Genomic DNA, 20,856 nt, shown 5'->3' with positions numbered 1-20,856 from the left:
TTATTTAATTTTAGTACTTTTAAATTAGCCACAGTGGTCAGTGGCTATACTATTGGACAGTGTGAATGTAGAGCAAATTACAGTTGAAGGCAATGATAACTTCAAAAGCAGCAAACCACAGAGGCACAAGTAAAGGATCGGTGTTTAAACAAGTGAGAGTCTGGTTCCTAGCATTGCATGTTGGAGAAGGATTTTGATGAGATAAACTTTCTTCTCAGTATTCTAGGAAGAATTTTAAGAGAAATTTCAGCATATAAGGAGTTCAAAGAATGCATAGTAATCTATCCCGTGCCCCTCCCACCACCAAAAATAATCAACCGTTGCAAGTCATTTTCTTTCAAGTAGAGTAGTTAAAATTTAGTTTTGATCCCACAAACATCAATCCAGCTAAGACTTTAAAAGTTAATGGAAATGACTGCATATAGCTTGACTGAAAATTACTTTGGCCCCAGAAACTGGTTGTCCAAGTGCTAAACTAACACTGATATTAACTCTGAGTTTTACAGAGACTCAATATTTCTATCAATGCTCTCACCACAAAAAAAACATCAACTCCTCTTTTCTGGATTCCTTGGTTTCAAAGCTTGCATCATACAAAGCATAGCGACAATCTTTCTCAGGAAGCATGCCCACAAAATGCTTGAAAGGGTCGGTTATAGTCACACCAACATCTCCAACCAAGATCTCTTTGCCTTCTTCTACAATGATGCACTTCTTGTCTGCACTGAGACAAAAAATGACAGCCTTCTTTCTTTTCTTGATTTCTTCTGGTGTGGAACACTTCCGAACTTTCATGTCATAAAAGATGCGACATACTTCATCAGCAACTTGCACTCCTGAAGCCTATAATAAGAAAATCAGAAAGAGGCTTATAATTTTTATCATGCCAAATATAAAACACTACATAACTTCTGGTTATACTGTGTGTGGGGACAGAGCCCCAGAGAGTAGTTTACAGGCTCTCGGCCTCACGTGGAAGGGTGCTGGCTCGGGTGGTGAATGGCCGTCGGCTGTGGCTGATTGGCCGTCGGCTGTGGCCGGTTAGCCAATTGGCCGCTGGTATAACTGCTGCGGCTACGAAGGATTGCCAAACAGAGCGGAAGAGGAGGGCTGAGGAGAGCGGAAGAGGAGAGGAGAGAGAGTGGAGAGTCGTCGGTCGGTCGGTTGGCGGAAAGGCGGACGGCAGGTCACGCGTCCGGTGGGCCCAGCCTCCAGTGAGACCATAGTGGTATGACTCCCCTACCTATGGCTCCATGGGTGTTCCTTTTCAGCCTCACCATATCCTGCGTTCTTGTGTGGGGAGCGGGAGCAGAGACCCCGCAGGCCACCCCGCCTGAAAGATGGCGCAGCGAGAAGGCCTCCGCGCACGACAAATGGCGCAGCGAGCAGGGTCCCCCGCACGACACTGTGTTTCCCCCGAAAATAAGACCTAGCTGGACTATCAGCTCTAATGCGTCTTTTGGAGCAAAAATTAATATAAGACCCGGTCTTACAGTAAAATAAGACCGGGTCTTATATTAATCTTTGCTCCAAAAGATTCATTAGAGCTGATTGTCCAGCTATCTCTTATTTTTGGGGAAACATGGTACACTGACATACATTTAAATTTTTTAAGGTATACTTATCAAGTCCAACAGGGAAACTGGAAAATCTGAGCTACAATCACTAATTTCAGTCATTGAAGTTTTACAAGATAGCATATATAAGCCATTATTCACTATTATGTGGGAGTAAGGAAAGAGTCATCTGTGCAGGCCCTCCTACCCTAAAACGTGAAAAAGGTACTTCCTGAGGTGCTGGAATGTTTTCTTCTTATAGAGTTTGCTGAGAGCCATGACGGGGGGTAGTCCTCTCCCCAGTCTGGGTATTAATAATATCCAAAATTCTTTTCATAATGCATAACAGGTGGTCAGAGTGGCTAGGTTGAAAAAAATTCCATTCCTACGGCATATCTTTTGTTAATAAAAGAAGAATTAAAAGGTCTTTGTTCTACTCACATTTCAAAATTATACAATTAATATTCAGCAACAGATTAGTCACATGCCTTTAAAATTTCACTTATAAAATCTCCAAGTTTTAAATTAAGATTATAATAAGATTGCTAAGAGACTAGATCTTAATTGTTCATACCACAAAAACAAATTATGAGACAGAGGTGTCAGTTAATGCTGAGATGGTAATCATAACTGTAATATATTAATGCATCAAATCAACACCTTATGCACCATAAAATTACACAATGTTATATGTCAATTATATCTCAATTTTAAGAAAAGAATATGAAAATGTTTACTACTGCAACAAAGATATCGTAATTTGGGATTATACTGACCAGAAAAACAAACCTTTTTACCATGTTATATTTGCTACTCTGAGATGAAGAAGCAGTTATACAGATCTTTTTTTTTTTTTAAGTGACCCAAGATCTTCAAAGCAAAAGCTCTAAAACCAGTTTTTAATCTTTTTATCTTCTTTAAGGAATGTGCTATTTACATTAACTTTACTATATCCATAATTTTTGTATGCTTTCATTAACTACTTTGGTGCATGTTAGCTTTTCTAAAGTAAGAATTTAAACTTAATAAAATATAAACACTAAACGATGCAAAAATATTATACCCAAAATTAATATCAAGTAATTTGATTAAAAAATAAAAATACTTGTAAGATGAAAAGATAACCCATACACTGGGAGAAAATACTGGCAAATCATGTATCCAATAAGGAGCTTGTATCCAGAATATATAAAGAACCCTTATAACTCAACAACAACAAAAAAGACAAATAACCTGATTTTAAAATGGGTAAAGGATTTGAACAGACATTTCTTCAAAGATATAAAAATGGTCACTAAACTCTTGGGCAAAAAGTTCAACACCATTAGTCATAGGACAGTGCATATCAAATCCACCGTGAGACACTACTTCACACCCACTAGATGACGATAACAAAAAAGACAACAGCAATGAAGGTTGGTGAGAAACTGGAACCCTTATATACCGCCGATAGAATTGTTTAGTGTCACTGCTTCATGAAATAGTCTGGCAATTACTCAAAAAGTTAAACATGCAGTTAACACGTAGCAATGTCACTCTCCTGGATATATACACAAATAAAAACATATGACCATACAAAAATTTACATACAAATGTTCATAGCAGCATTATACATAATAGCCCAAAAGAACAAAGAATCCAAATGTCTATCAACTGATAAATGAATAAAAAAATGTGGTATATACATACAATTTAATATTATTCAGCCTCAAAAACGATACATGCTGATACATATTACAACATGGATGAAACTTGAACACATTATTCTAAGTGAAAGAAAGCAGACATAAAAGGTCACATTGCATGATTCTATTTCTATGAAATGTTCGAATTCTATTTCTATGACAAATTCATAGACAGAAAGGAGATTAGGGAAGAGAGGAACAGGGAGTGATTACTAATGGGTATGAGGTTTCTTTTTAGAGTGATAAAAGTTCTAGAATTTGACAGTAGTGATGGATGCACAACTCTGTAAATATACTGAACACCAGTGAATTGTACTTTATGGTATATGAATTTTATCTCAATAAAGCTGTTACTTAAAAATATATGTAAGAATTCTGGGGGTTAAAATACACTAACATCCCAGCATTTACTGTGTTTCCCCAAAAATAAGACCTAGCCCGACTATCAGCTCTAATGCGTCTTTTGGAGCAAAAATTAATATAAGACCTGGTCTTATTTTAATATAAGACCGGGTATAATATAATGTAATATAACATAACATAAATACCAGGTCTTACATTAATTTTTGCTCCAAAAGACACATTAGAGCTGATGGTCTGGCTAGGTCTTATATTCGGGGAAGCACGGTACTTATTAAGGTAATCGGGCCATTTAATCATATTAATTAAAAGAGCTCTAATACAATTCAATGTCATCTAATCTGATCCACATCTAATCATAATCCACTTCAATCCTATCTAATCCAATCTACATTCTATTGATAAATGAACATTTCATTCTAAAATAACAAAGTGGTAGATACAGAAAATTAAGACTAGAAAATTACCTCAGAAGCTTCACAATCGTATCACTTTTCCTACTTTTAAAAAGCACTTTTCTTAAATCTTCTTTTACTGCTTTAAGAGTAGTATTGTTCTGATCTTCACTGTTCATCTATGCTCAGCAAGTTAAAAATCTTTATTTTGCTTTTTTGAACAGAGATGAATAAAATGTTCAAAGTAACAAAAATAGTGAATAACTAGAAACAGACCCCAATTCCTCTATCTTCCAAGTCCATAATGTTGATCTGCAAGTCACACTTGCCCAAATCTTTAAAAAGCACGAAGGTGATATTTGAAGCCTTATATCCAATCAATCAATATTTGAATGGTATCTCTCAACAATTAGTGATATGTCTCAAACATTTTAAACTCTGACTTGAAAGTTAATCAAATTAATCATCTGCCAGTAATTGAAAACAGAAAGGAAATGTGTACTCTGTAATTACAATGCAATGAATTTCAGCCAATCTAGCTGTAAGTTATAGGCACCTTAAAAGCCTCGGTAAGGAGAAGTTTGGGCTTTTTCTATCAGAAATAAGGTCTGTGGAGTTTTCTGATGGGGAGATGCTTCTGCTTGAGGAAATCAACTCTGAAGAGTGTGAGGCAGAAACTGGCAAAGACAATGGAAACAGGAAGACCACTTTTGAAGCAACTAAAAATATCCAGAGGAGAAAGCTCTAAACTACACGAAGTTGAAAACAAAAAAACAAATCCAAGGACATTTCAAAGTAGAACCAATATAACTGAGTGAAAAAAAGAAGTAGTATCAGAGAAGACCCAGAAATCCTTAAACTGGTGACTATACTGTGGTATATAAACAGAAGGGGGAGATGGATACAGTCTGACATGTTAATTTTGAACAATGTGCAAGACATCTAGGTGGAGATTTCAACTGGAACTAAGAGCGTGGATTAATAGATATTTTGCACTAACTATCATGGAGGCACCAACATTAAGTAGCAAAAGAGAAACAAGTCAAAGGGACTAAGAAATGACAGGAAAACTAAGAAGAAAAAGTAAAAAGGGAGAAAACAGCATCCTAGAAGCCAAGGGAGTGTTTTGAGGAAGGAAGTCATCAATACCAAAAACTGCAATGTCTAATAATGACTGAAAACAGACCACTGGGCTTGGCAATTAGGTCTCTGAGCATTTCAGGAGATTAAAGGAATGAGGCAGAAGTCCAGGGTAATGGGCTGAGGATACAGGGGGAATTGAGGAAGTAAAGACAGAAGACATAGAATTGTTAGTGGTGAAGGGAAAGGGAAGATTGAGTGTTAATCATGGACGCTGTCTGACTGGGGAAATGCTGAACATACCAGAAGTTTCAAAGCTTGAGGGAACAAGAGAAAGGAAGCCAAAATACAACAAAAGAAAAAGAAAACAAAAACCTAATAATACTGAATACCTACCATTGTCAGACACTTCTAAATCACAAAAATTCTACGAGATAGCTACTAGTATTATTTGCATCTTACAGATGCGGAAATTTAGGTATAGAAAAATTAAGTAACGTGATCAGGGTCACACAGAAAACTAGTAGTGGAACTGAGATTTGAACTCTTGCAATTTGGCTCCAGAGGAAACTCATAACCACTCATAATTAAGAGTCAGAACTCTAAAGAGACTGAGGAGATCCAGGGCACAGAGGGGGACGTTAGTCTTAAAAAAGTATATATATCTATCTTTTCTTCCTCTAAAATTGGAAGAGAGAAGGTAACAGTTTAGAGGAGGAAGGAAGATAAACTCCTAAAAATTGTGCTTAACAGGCTCTACTTTCTCTGTGAAGTTTAAGCCAGGAGTAGATCAGCAGTTTAAGGGCATACTAAGTAAAGATTTAGAATAGCTGTTATGGGGAGTTCTAAAGGGGATCACCTAAAGACAAGCAAAAGGGCTCTGGAGACATCAAAGGGTTCAGCTGAGGTCAGAGGGCAGTTAGAGCAATCTGGCAGAAAGTAGCTGCTGACGGCAGTGCAGGTGGAAAGGAGGGACTCTGGTTCTCCCAAGGAGATTTAACCCAAGCTTTTTGATCATCTAATCCAAATGACACATTGTTCAGACTTCTGCCTTTCTGACCTTGCAGCCTTTTCACCCAATCTCCTACCTAACATCTTCATCTGGATGTCTCAAAGGGATGTGATGCTCAGCGTGTCCAAATACCTTTCTAGTTTGTCTTCCTTTCTCAGTTCACATCACCATCCTAGTTATATGAGCCCCAAACCTGAGACATCTCAACAATTCCTTCTCCCTCACTTCACTTAGCTTTTTGAATTTTCATATCTTTTTCCAAGACATTCATTTCTCATGTTGCCACTCTCCAAGCCCAAGCTACCACTGCCTGTTACCTGAACTGTTACAATAACCTCCCACGTGGTTGCAAGGGAGTGAGAACAGGATCATGTGTACCAGTTTCCTCTTCCTGGGCACAAAGGTAGACTACACTTTCCAGACTTCCTTGCGAGTTCACCTGGGGCTATATGACTGAGTTCTGCTTGTGGACAGGTGGGAACAGTGATATAAACCACTCCCAGGCCTGGCTCTTTAACAATGATCTAGCTCCATCTTCCCCTGACAAGATGACCTCAGCAGACACACTTCAAGTTAGAAGAGGGCTGCCAATTCTGCTGGACTCTACATGATAGAGATTAATCTTTCCTGTGTAAGCCACTGAGATTTGGGGCTGAATGTGTTACCGCAGTTGTTCAAATACAACAGATTGCCCATGCGCACTGCTGACCCCCTCCACTCGACTCTCCCAACTCCTTCTCTACACTGTAGCCTTGTCTTACACCACACATGCTCTGCAACCTCACTACCCAGGCCTTCTTTTGGTTGTTCATGTTTGCCATGCTCCTCCTCATCTCAGGGCCTTTGCTCATACTGTCTACTCTGCCTGGACTGCACTTCCCTGCCCTTTGCTTAATTCACTCTTCAGATCTCAGATCAAGCCTCATTTTGAAAATAAGTTTTCTGGGTCAAAATCACTATTTCATGCTTCCATGAAATCATGTATCTCTACCCCACAGTACTTAACCAGAGTTTCAATGTTCTCTCTTTAAGTTTATTTAATGATTATCACCCCAAATAGACTGTAAGTCTCTTGAAAATGTAAGTTCTTGTTCACTATTGTGTTCCTCTGAGGAAATCAAAGATGAATCAGATTTCCAAGGAAGTTTATTTGAGTAATGGAGAAGATAAAGAGAGCATATGCAAATCTTCACTACTTATTAAAACGTCATTATTCCTTGATAAACTCCAATGGGAGTTTAAAGAAGGTAGTGATTAAGTTAGAGGGGAGGGGAATGCAGGTAGCCAAGGAAAGTTTCACATGTAAACTGACTTAAAGTACTTCAAGATAAGGGGGCTGAAAGGATGAAAAGCTAGTTCCTGACAAAGAGTAGCCGGCTTGAACGATGAGAGGAGGAGAAGGGAGGAGGAAATGGAGACGTGGACTGGGTTCGGGTGGAAGACACCATGAATGGCAGGCTCAGGATTTTGGAGACACTGGATATTTTTTTAAAAGATGAACAGCTAACAGGCTAATTCAGCAAGCAAGGCTAGAGACGATCAGGGCCTTCACTAGCGCAGTAGAAGCAGTACAAGGAAGAGGGCTGGGTGCTGACAGTGCACGCACAACCTTATCTGGGAGAGGGAAGAAATCAGGATCAAGTGTATAGTTTGGCTGACTAATATTGCCAAATGTTCATGTGCTCTGATCTTTCCATTACGGTGCCTTTAGAGTCATTGGTGATAGAGAAGTATGGTTCACTATGACTAGTAACATTATAATACTAAATTTTGCTATGAAAATAATAAAAGAAATCCACCAGGCAAAGTATGTATTAGATTCAACTGCAATGAACAAATATGCTTAAATTTGTTATACTTTGATTTACTTTGAAATATTATATTCTTGAAATAGCACTGATACGGAAGATTAAACAACTAGTCCCTAGATTCTTGACAATGATTTTTATAAAGTAAAACTTAAACCATGAGGGCAGACGAGAAAGCAGAGAATATTGCTCCTCCAGACTGGCCCACACTGCCACAGGGCTTCTCCATTCCTAACCTCTAAAACTAGCCCAGCATAGCATCTCTCAACAAGAAAGCTGGTAGCTCTTTTACATTTGATTCTAGAGGGTGAACTGGAAAGCTGGGGTAGCGATTAGTGGGATGGAAAGAAGATAATCATCCTTAAGTAACTATAGTTTATTAACATCTTGGAGGCCAAAAATCGATAACTTGAAATTAAAGCACCAGAATTATGAGAGCAACCAATCCATTCATGCTTCTCCACTAACTAGATGTGTCACCTTGGGCTTGTCATTTAACATCTCCAAAGTAAATTAGTTCCTTCAACTAATTTATTTAGGGAAGAGCACTAGACCAGTTATCAAAGTGCACAGGGATCACCTGGGGAGCTCATTAAAATGCAGATTTCACAGATTCTGATTCAGAATATCTGGAATAGAGTCTGAGATTTTTCATTTCCAATAAGCTCCAGGTAAAGATCACTAAAATGTAGCTCTAAAATTTCATGAACTGTAATAAAATCTTAGTTCAATTCTAATTTACTTCTTTGCCTACAGGTTTAATTTTCATAGTAAAGCAGTAGTGATACGAGTACTTTACAAAAACAAGCCCAAAGTCAAGGGATTGTTTTGTGCCACAGACTGCTGATAAAGCCTTTCTCAAAATGATGTTTCAAGGAAAACAAAATATATAGCATTACAAAAGAAGCCAGTTATATCGAAATATAGTTCACCTATGATGATGATTAAGAATTCCTTGTGCGAGTATTAATTTCGGTGGATTTCTTATCACAGGGAGACATTATGGTGAATCTTAAAAACAAAAATGGCTGTAACACTGAGATACAGAATCATGTTTTTTACTTTACTCTGTGCTTTTGCCTGATAGAAAAGGTCCACTCCCACATCAGTTTCATTTTTCAGTATTTTTCTAAAATGTTAGATTACTAAGATATTAATTACTTAGCTGTCGAGAAATCGAAAGTTTATTTTAAAAAGCAAAATCAAATTCAGTTTTGATTTTAAATGTATCTTTAAAAGTTATTTATATTCAATTACAAAGTCTTAACAATAAAGACCATTAAAGGATATGCTGAACATAGCACCAAAATTTGCTGCTCAGCTGGGAAGGAAAATCTTGAGAGTAAAAATAGATTGGTATTACAACAAGAGCTTTGTGATTACCTTAAAAAGATATGTTATCCACAACTTCAGTTTCTCTGTGTTCTGTACCAGTGACCACTGGAGAATAACAGTTGCTCTTAGAACTCCACTCCCATGTCAAAATAGTTGCTGTTAAATAATTCACTGTATTTTATCTCACTTAACTACCAATTTTTAACTTGTTCATGAAGGATAATGGATCTCAAACCTGTCTGAGTCTCCCCTGGCAGAGCTTTTGTAAAACACTGATTCACCGATTAAATGAATACATCTGAGACACTGCCTTTATACTAAAGATTCACTCAGTGAACTCATCTTTAAATAGTCACTACTCACAAACAGAGGGGAAAGTAAATGCTACAGGAAATATGTACCAGTGGGTACTTTAAAGTTGTGAATGACAGAACACACTTAAAACATGAATTCTCTGAATTCTAGCATAAGGGTAGTGATCTCTGAAAGGAGCATCAAGTTTTTCTGATTCAACTTTTGTAAACAACGGAACCAGTCCAAACACCACATGTAATGATTTATAGCGGTTCATCCTAAACCAAAGTATCAGAAACAGTGGTCTCAAGTAGGATACCTGATTTTGATTCCAAAATTAATGGCAATTACATTTTACCCAACCCTCATTGGAGAAAACAGGAATGAAAGCTATTCTCCTACCTAGGAAAATTGATTTTAAAAAATTATTTTTCTAACAGTCTGAAATGACAGGATATTGCATAGCAGAAAATTACAATGTTCAAACAGCTGGAAGAAAAGACGTTAGTTTCTTTCTCAACCTACCAACTCAAACACCCAGCATAATTGCTAATCAAAGGAGTTGGGGAGTTTAAAGATGGGATTACAATTCTCCTTTATTTATACCATGACTTGCACATGGACCAAAAGAAACAGAAAACTGACTACAAAATATACATGGGCTTTTGGCCAATGTCTCTGAGCGATAATGTTGAGACAACAAATGAAATGAGTGACAGCGCTTCAGGTACATTTCTACAGAAGTGTTAATTAAGGGCCCCATAGATCCTGTGTTAAGATGGGGGGCTGAATACACACATCTAAAGCAAGGATTTCAATTATAGTTTACTGTAATAATTATGATCGACAATTTCTGGGGGCAAGTAAGCAATCTTGGGGAGAAATTCAGACAGACCTGTTTGTTTGGAAATATCTTGAGTGTTAATTTTGGAAGATTCAAAATGACCAGACTCAAGAATACTTCGTAAAACTTCAGACAAAAAGGTTTGAGCAAAGATTTAAAAATTCTTACAGATCATATAACAAAAAGTTCTTTTACTCCTTTTAGCCAGGGTGGGAAAAAACCCTGGCTATTGAGGAAGAACTGAAATAATTAATTTAAAATACAAGATTTATTTAATAGAATAAAGCTAACTTCAATTTACCTAATATTATGCATAGGGCTATTGCAGATGATTTTTATAATTAATTGGGGAATATGTTTTTTAAATAAGCTGATAAAGTCAATTTTTTTAAATTGCTGTATTCTTATAAACAGAATTTGGAATATTTAATCTTAGAAGACCTTTTTAAACAGAGAAGGCACACCATAAGGCTAAGTCAGACTTATTCAAATCTTATAATTTGAACAAGTTAGCTTAACTTCTCTAACCTTGGTTTCATCACTGTAATATGTGAATTATGATAATCCTAACTCATGACAATTGGTATCACAACACGTGTAAAGCACCTAAGTGCAATGCCTGGCAATGGTACCACTCAGTAAGTGAACACTCATATTATTATTAACCAGAAAATCTGGTTAAAGCTTCTTCAACTCCTTTGAGTTACGAATGTGGACAATTTTTAATGAAGCCTTTGAGTAATGGAAGGCTATGGATAAAAGAAATCCAGACACCTTGAAACTTCTATGTGAAACAGTAATTTCTGTCTGTTATCTGATGACCAGAACTACAAATTAAAAAACCATACTGACATTCCCATGACTATTAAATGGTTGAATAGCAAAGACATTCAAGATGAAAAGGGTAACAGTCCTCTTTGACACAGTTAAGATTTAGTTACACTACTACCTATTGCATTCTCCTAGGCACAACTATCACCTACAACATAAATCAAAATACACAATGATAAAAATGGGCCTATGAGGTGAGCTAATAGGCTTTGTCCTAAAATTTGTCCCTGCCCAGTATACAGCAGTCAAGGCAACACACAGCATATCCTCAATCTTTGATAAATTCAAAATGTCCAAAGCTCCAGGGTACAATTTTATAGATTGTGCCTTGCTTGCTTTAGGGTGCCTAGAAAGGGGCCAAGCCAGAGCTAACTTCAGGTTGTTAGCCAAAGGATAGGATATGCCTGCAGGGCTTCAACTGTTTGAGTAAGTGCCTGTCTGCTTGTCTCCTAAGGGCATTATCACCCAGAGGGAGCATCATTATGTAATTTGCACAAAGTCATTACACAGGCTATCAGTGATCCAGAAAATGTCCCAAGTTAACTCTGCCTTAATACACTGGTCCATTCCCCAAAACAAGAGAGACCAAACAGTGTTAAATTTACAACCAATTTCCAATTGTGGAAGTCCTTCATTCACCTCATAGCAAAGTACAACGTCCTTGAGATAGCCTATGGAGACTAAATACCAATTCTACTCGCTGTGAATTAATTTTAAAGAGTTCCACTATAACAATTTTATGGTTATACCTTAGTGGGAAAAAATTCATGCAATAACCTAAACTCTAGGAAATACACCCACTAAAAGAGGGAAAAAACATCTCAAAGGCCACGGTGGATTAGCTATAACAAAGCCAACTGCTAAAAATAATCGATCTCATTCAGATTGCATGCAATCTTATTTTATAGACAATCCTAACCAGATTGGTTAACAGGTTTCCCACCCCAACTAAGAGGAAGGAAGTCAGAAAGGGAGGATAGGAACAGTAGGAACAGTAAGAGTTTTATAAGCTAAATAGAGAAAATAATACTTCCACTTCTCCTCCCCTCAAAAACACTAGACACAAATGGGAGGAGAAAACGAAAAGCAACCTAGGGCTAATAAGCACATTGGCAAACAGTCCTATGCCTTTATTATTTTCTTTCAAGAGTTTCCAATTTCCTTCAGGATAAAATCCAGCCATGTCAAGCCCTTTATGCCGTCTCTCTCCAGCCTCCCTTCCCAGTTCTCCCTGACACATACCCCTTAATTCCAGTCATGCACAATTCTTTGTGATTCCCTGAATACACCATGTTCTCTTGCGATGCTTTACTTTCCTCTTCTTCACCTGGTTAAGTCCTTCAGGGCTCACTCATCACCTCCTCTGAAAACGCTGCTCTTACTTGGCCCCTCTAATCCTTCCATGTACTAAAACAGAATACAATTACTTCTATCACAGTATTATTTATCACTCTGACTAACTGTCTATTGGTTGTCTGATTCTCTCATTTGACTGTGCTCCTTAAAGTGCAAGGACTAACGCTTAGAATTTTTTTTCAACCCCATTCCACCTAAGAATTATCTACCTTACTGGGTTTTGAAAAGTGATGATCCCTTAAAATTTTTATGAAATGTACTACTGCCTTCAAGATATTTTTTCCCATGGTACAATTCTTCAGTTTATACCAAGGAAAATCTTTCACCTTAAAACTTTAGGGTTTTCAGAAAAAACAAACAAACAAACAAAAAAAAGCAAAAAACTTCAAAGAAATTTCTACTGATCTCCCTCGGAATATTTTAGTCCTAATGAGATCTGCTGTTATTGTCTTTTTCCTAAAGAAATACTGTTTGTATAGATTTATAATGTTTCTACTTTGTTTTTTAGACTCCTCATAACTGATAGAAAAAAAATACTTGTAAAGATGGAAATTTTTCACACAGTGATTTTTAAGTGACAACTCACTGAGTATCAAGCACATCACAGAAACATGAACATCTTCTTAATGATAAAACTGAAACTTTTCCTTTAGCTATAATTGACAACATAACATTATATTTATTTCAGGTATATAACATGATGATTCATTATTTGCATATATTGTGAAATGATCACCACAATAAGTCTAGTTAACATATATCACCCCATATAGTTACAACTGTTTTTCTTGTGATGAGAACTTTGCAGATTTACTCTGTAAAGTTTTACTCTTAGCAACTTTCAAATATACAATAGAGTACTATTAACTATAGTTACTATGCTGTACATTATATCCCCATGACTTATTCTTCTTTAATTAAAGTTTATTGGGGTGACAATTGTTAGTAAAGTTACATAGATTTTAGGTGTACAATTCTGTATTACATCATCTATAAATCACTTATGTGTTCACCACGCAGAGTCAGTTCTCCTTCCATCACCAAATATTTGATCCCCTTTACCCTCATCTGCCACCCTCCTCCCCCATTACCCTCTGGTAACCACTAAACTATTGTCTATGAGTTTTTGTTTGTCTTGTTCTTTTGTTGTTTTCAGTTTTATAAAGTACGTATCAGTGAAATCGTATGGTTCTCTACGTTTTCTGACTTATTTCGCTTAGGATTATAATCTCAAGATCCATCCATGTTGTCGCAAATGGAACTATTTCATCTTTTCTTATGGCAGAATAGTATTCCATTGTGTATATATACCACAATTTCTTTATCCATTCATCTATTAAATGAAGGACAGTTTGATTGTTTCCATGTCTTGGCCACTGTAAATAAAGCTGCAATGAACGTTGGAGCACATACGTCTTTATGGATAAATGTTTTCAGATTCTTTGGGTAGATACCCAGGAGAGGGATTGCTGGGTCACCATGACTTATTTTATAACTGAAGTTTGTACCTTTTGACCACCTTTATCCATTTTGTCCACCCTCCACCCCCTGCCTCTGGCAAACACCAATCTATTCCATTCCCTTTGACTAGGGAATGGACTACTACTCGCCCTATGTTCAGGGGTGTTTTCGTGTTTTGTTTTGTTTTTAGATTCCACATATAAGTGAGGTAATACAGTATTTGTTAAGTGTTTTAGTTTCCTTTTGCTAAATAACCAGAGGTGGAGTTACTGGATCATATGGTAGTTCTATTTTTAATTTTTTGAGGAACCTCCATACTGTTTTCCGTAAGTAGCTGTGCCAATTTATATTTCCATCAACAGTGCATAAGAGTTCCCTTTTCTCCACATCCTCACCAAACTGTAGTTCTTGTCTCTTTGATAATAGCCAGCCTAATACATATATAGTCAATTAAATAAGCCAAGAATATACAATGAGAAACGGACAGTCTCTTCAATAAATGGTGCTGGGAAAACTGGACAGCTGCATACAAAAAAATGACACTGGACTACTATCTTACACCATAAACAGAAATTAACTCAAAATGGATTAAAGACTTGAATGTAAGACATGAAACCATAAAATTCCTCGAAGAAAACACAGGATATGAACTCCTTGACATAGGTCTTTGGTGATGTTTTCTTGGGTTTGATACCAAAAGCAACAAAGGCAAAAAATGAACAAGTGGGATGACACCAAACTGAAACACTTCTGCACAGCAAACGAAACCATCAACAAAATGAAAAGGCAACCTTTCAAATAGGAGAAAACATGTGCAAATCATGTGTCTGGTAAGGGGTTAAGATTCAAAATATAGAGAGAACTCACACAACTTAATAGAAAAAAAAAAATCGAATTTAAAAATGGGTATAGGATCTGTACAGATATTTTCCCAAAGACATACAGATGGCCAACAGGTACATGAAAAAGTGCTCAACATCACTAATCATCCAGGAAATGCAAATCACAACCACAATGGGATGCCACCTTAATAGTATCTTTATCAATCTGTTCTGCCCAACATTTACACACAATCCCTCATCTACCCAGAATCCCAGAATTGTGAAGGTGCATAATAAATGTTTAGCCAAGGTAAGTTCTCTACGTCATAATCTATCTTAAGTCACAAATATATACTTTTTTAAAAAAAGTATCTGATATGTAAACATCACTTAATTTTAGGATGGATGCTAGGTAAGAGAAGTTAATGTATACAGTAATCAATATGCAAAGAACATGACTTTTAAGAAATCAATATCTCATAAAACATCTTGCCACATTTCAAATTTTCTGCAATCTACATTCACCCTTGTTAAATAACCATTTGATTCTGCAGTTGAAAAAATTAAAAGGGCACAATTTAATAAGATATAGCTATCAGTAATTTTACCGTAGAAAGAATGACTGTTTCAAGCATTTATCAATATTAGAAAAAGGAAAAAGGATCTCTACAATATTCTGTCTCATGCTCCAGTAAGACAGGAAACTTACAAAAGAATATATTCTTTGACTGGGGAATGGAATAGTACTCGCCCTGAAAAGGAACAAGCTGCTGATGCACAAATGCCTTATGCTAAGTGAAAAGCCAGACTAAAAGTGTATGGTTGGACAATTCCATATATATGACATTCTTGCAAAGGTAAAACTATATAGGGACAAAAACCAAATCAGTGATTGTTGGGAGTAGGAGGAAGAATTAACATGGGGAAATTTTTTACAGTGAAGGAACTATTCTACATTTTGATTGTGGTGATAGTTACACAACTGTATACATTTGCCAAAACTTGCAGAACTTACACTAAAAATAGTGACTTTTTCAATAGCTAAGACATGGGAACAACATACATGTCTTTGATGGATGAATGGATAAAGAAGATGTGGTACATACAGTGTACAATATAATACTACTCAGCCATTTGAAACATGGGTGGATCTTGAGAGTATCATCATGTTAAGTGAATTAAGTCAGATGGAAAAGGACAAGACCTTTATGATTTCATTCATATGGGGGTTATGAAACAGAAAGCAACAAATGACCAAATGAATTAGCTCAGGGATACAGACAACAGTATAGTAGTTACCAGAGGGGAAGGTGGGGGGGATATGAAGAGGATAAGGGGGTCAAATTTATGGTGACAGAAGGAGGCTAGACTCTAAATGGTGAGCACACAATGCAATATACAGATGATGTATTCTACCCGTTTCCCCGAAAATAAGACCTAGCCAGACCACCAGCTCTAATGCGTCTTTTGGAGCAAAAATTAATATAAAATTATATTAAAATAAGACTGGGTCTTTATAATATAATATATAATACAATATAATATAACATAACATAACATAATACCCGGTATAACGTAACGTAACGTAACATAACATAACATAATATGACATCCCAGGCTTATATAAGACCAGGTCTTATATTAATTTTTGCTCCAAAAAATGCATTAGAGCTGATGGTCCAGCTCGGTCTTATTTTCGGGGAAACGCGATAGAATTGTATACCTGAAACATATAATTTTATTAACCAATATTACCCAATAAATTAAATTTTATAAAAATGGTGAATTTCACTTTATGTAAATTATCCTGGATGGAAAAATTATACACTACTTCTAGTCTTTATTTCAAGAACAACAATATAAAAAATAATTCTATCCCTCTTTGAGAAAGACCATTTTGAATATATAATAAACTAAAGGTAAAAGATTTCTCCTTGGTTTAACAATCTGACTTCTCTCTGGATGATTAGCTAGCATGTCAATGAATCTAAAATAGAAAACATATTTCATGTTGTTGGTTAATTAACCTACTTCTGTTCCATGATCAAATTCAGTTTCTAAGCCCTACCCAATCCCTCCTTAAAAGTAGATTTCAAATCTATTTCTTCCCATCTACTCTTAAAATTTCATAACACTCCCAAGATTAAAAATCTTCACCAATTCCCAAGCACCTACAAGATAAAGTCCATATTCGTTAACAGAGCAGGAAAGGCCCTTTTTTATCCAAGCCAACCTACTTTTCCAGATTCATCTTCCACCACAAGCAACCATATTACTCATTTATACCTTTAAGAAAGCAATTTAACCATTTATACCAAGAGCCTTAAAATAATCCAAGCCATTTGACCATTTAACTCAGTAATCCCACTTCAAAGAATTTATTCTGGGAAAATAATCTTCATAAGACCGAAGCTAGACAGCCCAAATAAATAAAAATAAGATAATTGCAAAGAAATTTATAGTATCCACAGGATAGTTTCTGATGCATTGTTAAAATCATGTTTATGGAAAGTTTTTAATAACATGGGGGAAATATTTACGATTTGCTTTAAGTGATAAAAGAAGCTGGATATAAAGTTTTACGTACAGTGTAATCTCAACTGAGTAAAATAATATAGAGAAAAGGAATTTTATCTCTAACAGTGGGAATATAAGTAACTTTTTGTCTCTCTCTCTAGATTTCTGTATTTTCCAAGTTTTCTGTGATAAGCATTTTTAAAAATTAGACATACACTTTACACACTTTTGATTCAGTGATTGCGTATCTAGGATTCTATTTTGAAGAATAATACAAATACAGGCAAAGATTTATGCACAAAGATGACAGAGCATTACTACTTATAATACTGGATTTAAATTTAACAAGGGAATAATTTAATATCATCACTGCACATGCATGATACCATTAAACAATTTAAGTAGTTTTTACAAATATGCGTAATATCATAAAATTCACTCATTTAAAAGTGCAAAGTCAGTGGATTTTAGTATATTTACAAAGTTGTACATCCATCACCACACTCTAATTTTAGAACATTTTGGACCCCCCAAAAAGCAGCCCTGTACTCATGAGCACTCTCACCCACCCAAGACCTGGTCAACCACTAATTTACTCCCTGTCTCTATGGATCCACTTATCCTGGATATTTTACATAAATGAATCATACAATATGTAGTCTTTTTTTTGACTGGCTTTTCACTTAGCATGTTTTCAGAGTTCATTCATGTTGTAGCATGAAACAGTACTTCATTTCATCGTATTGCAAAAGAATAGTCTATTGTATAGATACACAACACAACATGTTATCTAATCACCAGTTGATGGACAGTTGGGTTGTTTCCACTTTTGGTCTATTATGAATAACGCTACTATGAACATTCATGTACATGTTTTTATGTGGACACGTTTTCATTTCATTTGTGTATATATAATTAGGAGTGAATTGCTGGGTCATATGGTAACTCCCAAGTTGAACTTAAGGAACTGCCAAACTGTTTTCCAAAGTGGCCACACCATTTTACATTCCCACCAGCAATGTATGAGGGTTCCAACTTATCCACAGCCTTGCTAACATTTTGTTACTCTTGTCTGTATTGTTACTGCCATTTTGGTGAGTGTTAAGTAGAATCTCATTGTGGATTCATTTGCATTTCTGTAATGGATAATTTTAAGACTGTTTTCAGGTGCTTATTGATGACTCATATTTCTTTTAAGATATTTCTATTCAAAGCCTTTGCCCATATGATTAGGTTGTCTTTTTATTATTGAGTTGTAACAGTCCTTTGTACGAGTATATTCTGAATACAAGTTCCTTGTCAGACATATGATTTGCAAATATTTTCTCCCATTTGATGGGCTGTCTTTTCACTTTCTTGATGGTATTCTTTGATGCAAAAGTTTTTAAATCTAAGAAAAGTCCAAGAGATCTATTTTTCTTTTGTCACTTGAAGTTTCGGTGTCGTTGCCTTGAAAGGCCAAGAAAATTGCCCCCAAAACATTGTCTAACCCATGTTCACAAAGATTTATTTCTACGTTTTCTTCTAGAAGTTTTATAGCTTTAGCTCTTACATTCAGGTCTATGACACATTGTGAATTAAATTTTCTATACAGTGTGAAACAAGGATACAAATTCATTCTTTTGCAAGTGGATATCCAGTTGTCCCAACACCATTTGTTGAAAACAGTATTCTTCAGCCCCTCCCCCCACTGAATTAGCTTGGCACCCTTATCACTTTGGGATGTGGGAAATAAAGAATATAAAACTGTTACTACAGATGAACTCAAACTATGTGAGAAAACTCTGTACTGTTAGTCTCCAGATATTCATTTTCTCCCTTATTTTCAATATAGTACTTACTACAATCTGCAATTATCTTATTCAGTTGTTTACTTATTTCTTACCTGTCTCCCCCGTTATAATGTATACTTCATAGGGACAGAGACTCTGTCTTGTATACTACTGAATCTCCAAAGCCTACAACAGTACAGTTTTCCCTCAACATTGATGATAGGTTCTGCGATTTTAAGCAAAATGACACATAACAAAACCATTAAAATGTAATTTCCACAAGGAAAAGACTTTGTTGTTCAGTACTTTATCCCTAGTGCCTGGATCATTTCTTGGCATATAAAATGTCTCAACACATTTCTTGTTGAAAATTTACTGAATAATGGTTGCTATTTTACACCTTGAAGGCAGTGAAAAACTGTATTTGATTCTCCATTAATTCAGGAAAAATATAACTAGTTATTTAACTCTTTAATAACTAAGAGATATTTTTAAGAAGGAATCAAGTCACTTGAAAAATCAAATTAAAAAGTTGATCAGATATAATGATTCCAAGTAAAATCACATTGAAGAAATAAACTAATTGGAAACACATTCTAATGTACTCCTCCCACCCTTTTCATTTTATCTACCATTACTGAAGCATACTCTGGTGTAATCAGAATATAAAAAAAATGACAATCTAATTAGGATCCAAGGTTGTTTAATGTTATTATGTTAGCCAACACTGAATGTATCAGGCATTGCTTTAAAATAGTTATATGCATCACCCAAACTGTTGGGATGGTAGGTACTATTATCATTCCCCATTTGGAGTAATGATGAAATTAAGGAAAACAATCAATGACTTACCTAAGGTCATACAGTTAGTAAGTGGCAGTGCCAAGATTCAAAAAACCTAGGCGGCCCAACTCTGAGCCCATAGTTTAGTGGGAATGATATCAATGCCTACCTATCTCATTGGGTTGCTCTAAGGACTGAATAAGATAAGGTAACACAATGCTTGACACATAGTAAATACTTATAACGTATCTAAGATAGCATTACTTCTTTCCAGTGCTTTTCTATGGTTCAGGATGCCTCAATGAGCATAAAATACCATTCAGTTTAATCTTTAAGGGAAGAAAGGGAACTCATTTTTACTGAGGGGTTTCTGTATGCCAGAATTATTTTAAAGGTACTTATCTCAAAGAATTTTCACTGTAAAATTAAAATGTAATGCAGTATATAATGGGGAGGTACTATTCAATTAGTTTAGCAGTTAATCTCAATTTCCATTGTTTAAAAAATGTATGTAGGAATAGAAAAGTATAAAAATTAAAGTAATCCATCTCCATGGAAACCTGTCCCTGTCGTAATTAAGAATTCCCTTTCATTCACCTATTCATGTTCATTCAGTAACATCTGTTGTTGGCCTCCCATGAGAGAAGCATCTTGTTATTGAAATATACAAACCCTATTTAAAGAAGCTTAATAGTCTAGTTCCACAAAACATATTAAGTGCCATAAAAAGAATTCATATGCTATCTTAGCACTGTTTCTTAGACATGTGCAGAAATGCAGAGAATTAACACTTGGTTGGTTATCCATCCTAACTCCCCCTTACAAATAGGCCCACCACAAAGTCTGAGGCTGGTCCATTAAGGTGGCTACCAACCACATGTGATTCAGTGAGTCTGTTAAATAAATATGGCTAGTGTGACTGAAGAACTTTTTTAAACTGCATTTT

At 35.8% G+C, this 20,856-nt stretch overlaps 1 protein-coding gene across 2 annotated transcripts in view; it reads right to left on the bottom strand.

The window, feature by feature from the left end:
* DSTN (destrin, actin depolymerizing factor) overlaps window positions 1-20,856 on the bottom strand; it is a 31,895-nt gene that overhangs the window by 6,078 nt on the left and 4,961 nt on the right. For both annotated transcript variants that reach the window (XM_019756642.2, XM_074317746.1), the window contains exon 2: window positions 536-843. In XM_019756642.2, coding sequence (XP_019612201.1) covers window positions 536-843 — 308 coding nt within the window. The remainder of the gene's footprint in view (window positions 1-535; window positions 844-20,856) is intronic.

Source organism: Rhinolophus sinicus, linkage group LG13 (genome assembly GCF_036562045.2).
Source record: "Rhinolophus sinicus isolate RSC01 linkage group LG13, ASM3656204v1, whole genome shotgun sequence".
Taxonomy (NCBI): domain Eukaryota; kingdom Metazoa; phylum Chordata; class Mammalia; order Chiroptera; family Rhinolophidae; genus Rhinolophus; species Rhinolophus sinicus.
This window is presented reverse-complemented; position numbering and strand designations above follow the sequence as displayed.